This window comes from Alosa pseudoharengus, unplaced genomic scaffold (assembly GCF_046254945.1).
Source record: "Alosa pseudoharengus isolate Yale_2024_CS ecotype anadromous, Long Island Sound unplaced genomic scaffold, YU_APseudo_1.1 YU_APseudo_1.1_scf_13, whole genome shotgun sequence".
NCBI classification, from domain to species: Eukaryota; Metazoa; Chordata; class Actinopteri; order Clupeiformes; family Clupeidae; genus Alosa; species Alosa pseudoharengus.
In genome coordinates, this window is record NW_027468598.1 from 17,690,096 (window position 1) to 17,700,095 (window position 10,000).

At 45.6% G+C, this 10,000-nt stretch overlaps 1 protein-coding gene across 1 annotated transcript in view; it reads left to right on the top strand.

Annotated features, from left to right (window-relative positions):
- dync2h1 (dynein cytoplasmic 2 heavy chain 1) overlaps positions 1-10,000 on the top strand; it is a 190,928-nt gene that overhangs the window by 40,643 nt on the left and 140,285 nt on the right. The window contains exons 45-53 of the mRNA XM_076282346.1: positions 362-513; positions 790-934; positions 1,893-1,995; positions 2,544-2,711; positions 3,108-3,238; positions 3,606-3,854; positions 4,713-4,821; positions 6,132-6,245; positions 7,956-8,098. Of these exons, the coding sequence (XP_076138461.1) occupies positions 362-513; positions 790-934; positions 1,893-1,995; positions 2,544-2,711; positions 3,108-3,238; positions 3,606-3,854; positions 4,713-4,821; positions 6,132-6,245; positions 7,956-8,098 (1,314 nt within the window). The remainder of the gene's footprint in view (positions 1-361; positions 514-789; positions 935-1,892; positions 1,996-2,543; positions 2,712-3,107; positions 3,239-3,605; positions 3,855-4,712; positions 4,822-6,131; positions 6,246-7,955; positions 8,099-10,000) is intronic.

Consider the following 10,000-nt stretch of genomic DNA (forward strand, 5'->3'; position numbering starts at 1 on the left):
TGTAGTTGTTGCTATACAGCACATTCTATATATCTTCATGTCTGCTCTCAGTGGCATCCAGTAGCTTTCCTTTTTCTATATTTATATTTATAGTATATTTTTGGGTCTTTTTTGAAATGATTGATAGGAAGTGAGTGGGACAGAGAGATGGGGTGGGATTGGGAAATTACCTGAGTCTGACTCGTACCCAGGTCCCCTGTGGGCACTTGGAATGTGGTATGGGCACTGTAGCCTGTTGCACCACAGTGCCCCTGATGGAGCCAGTAGCTTTTTTTTTTTTTTTTTATACTGTGTTTACTGTCGTCACCATGTCAACTGTTCCTGCGGTCTTCTCACCTCCGGGTGCTGTTCCCCTCCACAGGTGCTGACCTACCAGGGCTTCTACGATGAGAACCTGGAGTGGGTGGGCCTGGAGGGCATCCAGATCGTTGCCTCCATGTCAGCAGGGGGCGCTGTGGGCAGACACCTCCTCACCACCCGATTCACCTCCATAGTGCGCATCTGCACCATCGAGTAAGTGCAGCAGTGGACGAGGTCCTTGAGGAATTACATATACGATGGTTTAAATGCGAAGACGCAGATGTCCCCCTATACATTCCCCGTCTCCTATGCTTCATCCATTTGTGCCACTCTGTCTTATAGCCGTATAGGCTTATAACTGGCACGCCAGTTCTAAATGTATAGAAACTCTCATCATATATGAGGAAATGCATAGACTCTTACTCTGAAGTGTGTTTGGTGCACTGCACACATGGTGCTGACCGATGGCCGTCTCTCCCCCATCTCCAGTTACCCTGACCGGGAGCAGCTGCAGACCATCTACGGCGCTTACCTGCAGCCGGTGCTGCAGAGGACATTGGGAGATCACGCTGCCTGGGGCACGGCGGGGAAGGTCCACCAGCTGGCCGGCTCACTGGTGCAGGTGTACGAGCAGGTGGGCAGCTGGAGTTTGAGTCGGCTTCTTAGTAATATTAGCTCAACTAGGCGCGATTGACAGCGCTAACTGCGCTAACTTACAGTAGTTGTATCTCAAAATTGGCCACCTCTGTGATTCTGTTGCTAGTTTCATGGCCTGTGTTCATTATTCTCTGACGTGTTTATTTCCCAGATCACAGAACACATCATATAACCCCTACAAAAAGCCAAACTTTAAATTTAATAGTCTTGGTAGTGAATGAAATCATTAAATGCATGTTAAAACATTAATATCAAGGTCAAGTGTAGAATTTTTTACTACCATGCATTTTTTAAATACAAAAATTGGTCTTTTAAAATGTAGTATTACATAAAATGCACAGTCGAGGTTTTTAATTCTTAATGGTGTAGATATCCGCACGCCACGGTAACACCTATCTGAAGTTGACTCACTTTTTGGCACAAAGCTTCCTGATAAAAGTGCACTCATGCTGAAAGACTTTGCTCTGCCCAGCTACCCACAATGCACCACTGAGGGGACCTTCGCCATTTACATGATTTATAATCCTTCTGTTTTGTTTTTACACTCTTTCACACCTTTACGCCGTTAGACAGCAACACCTTTATCAGGGTGCCCCCGCTAGCCTTGGGCTGTCTTTGCCTTCGCTGATAAATAGGTGGAGTAGGAGTGACAGCTGGTTATCTGTCCCTGATAGAGACACTATTATCTTTTAGCCTCGAAACATGAGAGGGTTCACGCTAGGAGTGTATCACATGCAGTCTAATTCTGATGCCCAGAAATACTGTGAAGTTGTGCATTTTTTGTGTGTGTGTGTGTGTGTGTGTGTGTGTGTGTGTGTGTGTAAAAGAGAGAGGGTGAATAAATGTGTGCATGTCCCAAGGTTGGGAACCAGTGACTGAATATACTCCAGTGTGGTACTAAGTGTAATTGCTGTGTTCTCTGTCTGTGTTGGCAGGTCAAGGGCAAATTCACAGTGGACGACTACAGCCACTACCTGTTCACGCCGTGCATTCTCACCCAGTGGGTGCTGAGCCTGCTTCGCTATGACCTGACCGCAGGTGAGGACGGCCTCCCACTCTTGGCCCCTTGGGGCCATCTACCCCGGAGCTCTGCTCCACAGATTCAGGAAGTGTCCCTAACTGTCCCTGACTGATAACATCAACTAACTGGCCGCTTTAATTTACATCTCACCAGCTGTGGACTCCCTTAGTAGACTGCAGTACACTCTCTCTCCCAACCTCTACTCAGTATCTCTCTCTCTCTCTCTCTCTTTTTCTTTCTCTTGTTCTTTTCCGTTCTTTGTCCGCCTCATCATTTCTGCTGTCAAACTGGTCCCTCCACAATATGTTCACGCTGCGATATCGCATCAAATCATTAATTTTAATTAAAAGCGTATACAGGCAAACTTTTTTTCCTCATTGCTCATCATATTTTAATGTCCTCCTACCCTCCCCTCTTTTCTACTGCTTACCTCTCCAAAAACGGGGGTATGTATCATCTGGTAATGAGAGAATTTACTTTCCAAAGCATATATTTAGAGAATTGTCCTGTCCCTGTGGCCGCCCCCACTGGGAGACTGATGGGCTGCTGTGTTTGTTCCCTGCAGGCAAATCCACCACGGCCACAGACACCGTGCTGGAGATAGTGGCCTACGAGGCCCGCAGACTCTTCAGGGACCGCATCGTCTCCGCCAAGGACCTCCACACCTTCGACAACATCCTGATGTCCGTCATCCGGGGAGACTGGGGCTCCGACGTCCTCGACAGCATGTCTGGTAAACGCACCACGGCCGAGGCGAAACATTCCCCCGAGGGAAATGATGCGGACTCAATTCTCAGAGTTTGATACTACCTCGGGAAAGGGGCCTCTGATTTAGCTGATAGCCGATTGGTTTTAAAGACACACACCGCACTCACAACCAGAGGATGTGCTAAGGTGCCAGTGATTACATTGATTGCTGATCTTTACAAGGACCTCATGATGAACCTGACCCTGAAAGTGGATCCAAAGTCATTTACTAGAAAGTTTTCTCACTAGACCTACTAGATTTCTTTTGTCCCTTTTGGGTTGTCCTGTTTGATTTCTATAAGCACTTATGGGGTTAGTTTGTTACTAATGTAGTCATACAGACAGTGCAGTGAGTCTCTGCCTTTGGTCATGTGATCTGTAGACACCTTCTATGTGACGTGGGGGGCGGCCCATGAGGCGGGGGCCATCATGGCTCCAGGACAGTCCCTCCCCCCTCACGGAAAACCTCTCGGACGCCTGGACTCTGCTGACCTCAAGGAGGTCATCCGCAAGGTCGGTACAGTGCCCCTTTGACTTGTGGAGTTGCTTGTGGTTTAAGTGGAATACACTATAATGCACGAGTTTCGCTTTCTGCCAGATAGCAACAGAAGCAACAGTGCTATTTATAAATGGCCGACTATAATAGGAATTCACAAAAAAACTGCCAGCTCATTATCTTTTAACACCTTTTGAGGTTTTAAGGAGGCTGCTCACCATGACCTAAGTTTAATATTATGAGAATATCAGAAGTTTGTCAGAGTTTTTTTGGCGAACAACAAAAATAAAAGTAAAAGTTTTTTTTTTAATCAATAATATAACTCATTATAGTCTTGTTAAAATATGTCCTCTCTCTATTGTCCCCTGACTGGTTTCTGTGCAGGGTATCCTGATGTACGGACGAGACAACCGTGAACTGGACATCCTGCTGTTTCACGAGGTTCTGGACTTCATGTCCCGCGTGGACCGGGTCCTGAGTCGGCCCGGCGGCTCCCTGCTGCTGGCAGGACGCAGCGGTGTGGGCCGGCGCACCGTCACCTCAGTGGTCAGCCACATGCACGCCGCCACCCTCTTCACCCCCAAAGTGTCCCGCAACTACGCCCTCAAGCAGTTCAACGCCGACCTCAAAACGGTAGCCACCTCGGTCACTCTAACCCTGTCACTTAGTCCCAGAACTTAGTCTCCCGGGCGTACAGTACCTCTGGTTCACTAGTTTCTTTTGAGAATATCATCTGTCAGTTTCTATAAATCCCTCAATAGCCTCTTTTTTCTTGATTATAACTCAATTTGCGTTCACTGGCGCGTGTGTACTTTTTGGATTAAAGCATCTGCTAACTTTGAAGTGAGAATATTGGTTCCTCTCTTTACTGTAAATCTTAGTCAATCTTACTCAGTGTTCACATGAAACCGAGTGTATAATCTGTCACTACTATTATGCAACTTTCGACGTCTCACATTCTCTCCCACCTTGCTGTGAGAGTGAGAGGTGAGACATCTTACTGGCCTGACTGCGCGTCCCCTTAGCTCCTCAGGTGAACCTACTGAGTGCTGTTGGCCTGTTAGCGTCTTCGACGAGCCAGACCCACATTAAAATGTAGGGTCTGGGCACTCACCGTTCGCAGTGCTCAGTCCGAGGGGCGGGATTATCAGTTGTCTTTCAAATTCTCTCTGCACTTAATTAGGACACACTGTCACTCGTGTCACACTGTCCTCCAACAGCAACATTTCAAGTAGCAGGGAATTCAAGCCAAACCGTTGCAACTCTGCCATCAATCATTATGTTAAGCCCGCCTAACGACTCTATACACAATTTGATTGGCCTGATAGAAGTTAAATTTTTCGAGCTCACAAGCCAACGGAGAGTTGCTAGACTAGCCCTGGCAGCGAATTGAATTTGCTGCCGCTAGGGTGCGTCTAGATTTCTAGGCTAGTCTTCGACCCCTAGCCTGCCTAATCAGTGTTGTTGTGTGTGTGTATGGGCCTCCTGCAGGTCATGCAGCTGGCTGGTATTGAGGGGCAGCAGGTGGTGCTGCTGCTGGAGGATTACCAGTTTGTCCACCCCGCCTTCCTGGAGATGGTCAACAGCCTGCTCTCCTCAGGTGTGCTAATCTGCTGGGCTGTGCGGTGTGCTATCGTGTGTGTGTGTGTGTGTGTGTGTGTGTGTGTGTGTGTGTGTGTGTGCCTATGGGTGCCTGTTTGTGTGTAAATGTTTAGACTCAGATTAGTTGTGTGGCTCACAGGTGCAGAGGCGGACAGAGTACACAGCTTCATTACTTGAGTAAAAGTACAGACACCTTTTGCTACATTTTACTCAAGTACAAGTAAAAGTATAACAGTCAGATGTGTACATAAGTAAAAGTACTGAAGTACTTGTTTTTAAAAGTACTTGAGTATCAAGAGTACAAGAGTAGTCTACATTTTCTAAATATTGCATTACTACTGCCACAGTGCTTACATTTATGTACAGAAACGTCCTACATGGAGTTATGAAAAATGTTAATGTTAATTCCTTGGAGAATGTAAAAGGAATTGAAAGTAAAATCATTTTCATCTTTTTACCATGTTGCCAAGGATGGGCAGTATTTCTAACACATGCATTTAAAATACGTATTTCAAATACAAAATACTATTTTGTTATTGAAACAATTGAAGCGAAAACTATCATTAACTTGTTCAGAAAATTGAAATAGTCTGGCGAGGTGGGGCCACAGGTTGGCACATTCCCGGGATGGACCTGCTGCATCTTCATCCATTGTTTCGTCCATGGTTTCGTCTCTTATCTAAATCTGACCATGGAGTTGACTTTGGCGGAAAGCTGAAGGTGATTGTTGATAGGCTGTCCCAATCAGTGGCGCACAATCCAATCACGTTTGAGAGGGAAACAACAAATTAAGATGAGATTTTTCTTTTTTCCTTTTTTTTTTAGAAGAAGTAACGGGTACTCACGGTTATGGATAGAAATGTAGTGGAGTAAAGAGTACAATATTTGCCTCTTAAATGTACTTGAGTAAAGTCATGAGTACTCCCCAAAAATGATACTCAAGTAAAGTACAGATCCCTCAAAATTCTACTCAAGTACTGTACTCAAGTAAATGTACTCCGTTACTGTCCGGCTCTGCACAGGTGTATGCTAATGCAGGTGCTTTTTCACGTTTTGATTGGGTCAAGGTGTTACAGTGGGAGTAATTATTTCATTAGTGAAATGTTTTGAGCAAGTTTAAGAGGCATGCATATGTGTAGGCAGAATTGTAATAGGGTACTTTTTGTCATTCTAAAAAACAAAAAACTCTCTGTCATCCAACATAACTACTACTCTGAGGCCTCCTTCCTAACTAAAGTGACTTTACATTTAGCACCACTGTTCTGGAGTCAGTTGGATGTGACCTCTGGGCTTGTGTCTGCTCCTCAGGTGAGGTCCCAGGCCTGTACTCCACCGAGGAGCTGGAGCCCCTGCTGTCCTCCCTCAAAGACCAGGCTTCCCAGGACGGCTTCACCGGGCCCATCTTCAACTACTTTGCCTACCGTGAGTTTGGTTACGACACCACCCCCACCCCACACCCCCACCCTCATCTCCGCCTGTCCTTCACTCCGCTCCGGCGTCCCATCTGGGAGTGTGTCAGCTCATCCGTCTCACCCCCTCAGGCGTGCAGGCGCATCAGCCTCTCCATCTTTCTCAATTACATTTGGGTGGATTCACCACTGGAGTTCAAAAAAATACATACATCCGGCCCCGACAGAGGCAGAGCGCCTAAATACAAGCCCTAATGGGTCCTGTCAGAGTGACACCCTGTCCGTCACAGGAAGTACACCGATATTGATGGCCCTTATGTAAACTTTTTACTCTGGATCCAAGTAGGACAATGCCTCTGTTGTAACGGTGGGAAAGTGATTCTTTTTTTTTTTTTTTAAACCCTGGAATCAGATTGAACGTGCCAAGTGTGTCCACTACACTAAAGCATGCAGAGCTTTTCTGTAAGTGATTCCCTGTAGATACATGTGATATTCAGTGATGGCCTTTTAATAGTGCGGATTATAAGCCCTGTGATTTGACTCGGTATATTGGCAGTCTGACAGGCTTGGGGTGAGGGTGAGGGTGGGAGTGAGTGAGTGAAGAGTTTGTCCCTGTGCCAGGCGATGTTGGCGGTGCAGCTCGGAGTCACGCAATTGGCTTTCTGGGTCTATTGCGTGGGAGATTTTTTAGTGCACCCCGGCGCGAACTGGCACTCTGGTCAGAAATGTGAGATAATCCCTTATCGATGTCCACTGGGGCGTGAAGAATGGAGGACTCTCTTGCATGCACTCACTCTCTCTCTCTCTCTCTCTATCTCTCTCTTTCTCTTTCTTTTTCTCTTTCTTTCTTTTTTTCTTTCTCTCTCTCCTCCTCTCTTTCCATTTCCATTTCTCTTTCTGTCTTTCTCACGCTCTCCCTGTCACGCTCTCCCATTCTATTTTCCTTTCTCTCTCCCTCTCTCTCTCTCTCTCTCTCTCTCTCTCTCTGTGCTGTCTGTCTCTGGGGCAGACAGGCAGGCGGCAAGCTGACAGAGTCCCTGCTGCTCTGAATCACTGACTCCCCACTCTGTATCTGTGTGTGTGTGTGTGTAAAACCCATTACTTTGAATTCTGCTATCAGCCACACCTGGACTCAATATGCCACAGCTCTGTCATTAGACACAGAGCATTAGGCCCTGAGCAAACGCTGCTTCATGTGTGTCTGTGAGTGTGTGTGTGTGTGTGTGTGTGTGTGTGTGTGTGTGTGTGTGTGTGTGTGTGTGTGTGTGTGTGTGTGTGTGTGTGTGTGTGTGTGCGCACACACACATATAATGCTTTATTAACTTGGAGAGTGCCCTGTGTGATTTTCAGACCAGCTGGAAGCACCCAAAATGTGGATGGATTGTGTGGTGAAGGATCAGTGCCTTAGTTTCTGTTGAAGCGCACCACCGATCCTCCCGGGGATACTTTTCCATTCATCTAGATATCCCTCTATTCTCATCCCCCCTTCCCTCTCTCCCTCCCAAACTCTCTTCTTCCCCCTCTCCCTCCCATACTCTTTTCTTCCTTACAACGCAGGACACTGACTTCTCTCTTAGAGATTTTGTGCGGACTGCAGTGTTTTAATATCTCTCAACCTGCATTTTGTGGTCTCATTTCTCTCTCTCTCTTTTGTATGTGTGTGTGTGTGTGTGTGTGTGTGTGTGTGTGTGTGTGTGATCCTGGCCTCCTGTGTTCTCTACAGGGATTCAGCAGAACCTGCACATAGTCCTCATCATGGACTGCACCAACACCAACTTCACCATCAACTGCGAGAGCAACCCGGCGCTCTACCGCAAGTGCTCCGTGCAGTGGATGGAGGGCTGGTCCGAGAGCAGCATGAAGAAGGTAGAAAACCACAAACACCTGTCTTAACAAACAAGGCAAAAAAGGTTTAAAAGACATGCCATAACAAGGCAAAAAAGGTTTAAAAGACATGCCATAACAAGGCAAAAAAGGTTTAAAAGACATGCCATAACAAGCCAAAAAAAAAGATTGAGAGATATGCTTTAGCTGTGTTATCGTCCAGCATGACCCGTTTGTAATTTCTGGGGAGCATAGGGAGGGCCATGATGGGAGAACAAAGATGGAGAGACCTGCCTTAACAAACCAAAAAAGATAGAGACCTGCCTTAACAAACCAAAAAAGATGGAGAGACCTGCCTTAACAAACCAAAAAAGATGGAGAGACCTGCCTTAACAAACCAAAAAAGATGGAAAGACCTGCCTTAACAAACCAAAAAAGATGGAGAGACCTGCCTTAACAAACCAAAAAAGATGGAGAGACCTGCCTTAACAGACCAAAAAAGATGGAGAGAACTGCCTTAAAGGAGAATTCCGGTGTGATATTGACCTAAAGTGTATTGAAACCAGGGTTCCCGCGGATCCTTAAAAAGTCGTAAAAAGTCTTAAATACAACTTTCGGTTTTTAAGGCCTAAAAAAGTCTTAAATTGTCTGGGATGTCTTGAATTTTTGAAAGGGAGGTATTCAATTTGCGTATGGGACCGCCAGCAAGTGCAAGAGCGAGTGAAATGTCTCTATCCGGTTTTTCGTGTATTTAAAACGCAATTGTATAAGTGACTATAAGGCAACGGGAGGAAGTGTAGTGGTTACAGAGTGAAGATGTTTTCACGGGTGTGGTTAAAGGTGTGAAAACGGTAATAATATGTACAAATATGCCTGACGTTTTCGTGGTCTAGCCGTGGCCTGAGAGATATGCAGGTAGCCTACATGAGGTAGAATGAGCGGGAGAAAGAGTTGGTAAGCCAGTTAGCGATAGGGTGGCCATACGTTGGAATTTAGGCAGGACATAGCCTATGGATTTTAAAAGCCCTGTCCGGCCCAGCCATAAGCCGGACGCTTATTTGTCCTTTTTGGAGTTGCGCTGGGCATCATGGTTTCACAAACTATGGACGTGAAGACTGCTGGTCAAATTATGCGCAGTGATTCTGTCACTCGTCTGATAATTTGCTGCGAAGGAAGGAACCACGGACTGACAGAAAAAGAAAACAAACGTTTTTGCAATCAGGAGGAAATATGTTAAGTTGATCTGTTTGCATCTTTCCAACGTGTGTTGCTGGCCTAGCCTAGGGAAGAAAATATCTGTCTAAGTTATAATACCTGTAATATCTGTCAACAGCTTGCTTGCCAGCCTTTCCCAGTAGGCCCTACTTCGCAAAAGTTGTGAAATATAGCTGCATTTTTTTTAATGTCGGCGACTGGCTACATAAAAAAAAAAAAAAAACGTGCGTTCATAATACGTGCGTGCTTGAGATGAAACCAGCAGTTTTCAGCAGGATCTGAGGAGGACCTGTCTCTTAATTAATTTAAAACAAGTCAATGGTTTTACAATGTTTCAGTCAAGCTTTGGTTGGTTTAGATATTGGTATGCATAGGTATGCAAAATGTAAAGTCGTGGATTAACTTTAATTTGCTGTGCTGCATATGGGACAATAGATGCACATAGTACATGATATAAAGTAGGCCTATTAAAATATTTAAATAGCTTAGTCTAACTTTGAAAAAAATATTGAAGGGAATCCAGTCCAGTGCACATGTCTTTGGCAAGTAGCCTAGGCTACTACAGACACAGGTGAAGAACAGTCAGCCTCAGCCAGTAAGCACAACCAGATTTGTACAGCCAGCTTCAAAAGCAAGCAGCCCAGACCCTAAAATTGGGCATTTATAGCTTTGAAGGTAATTCACACACAATTATTTTTCTTTCGCCAAAATATATGTGGTAACTTCTGT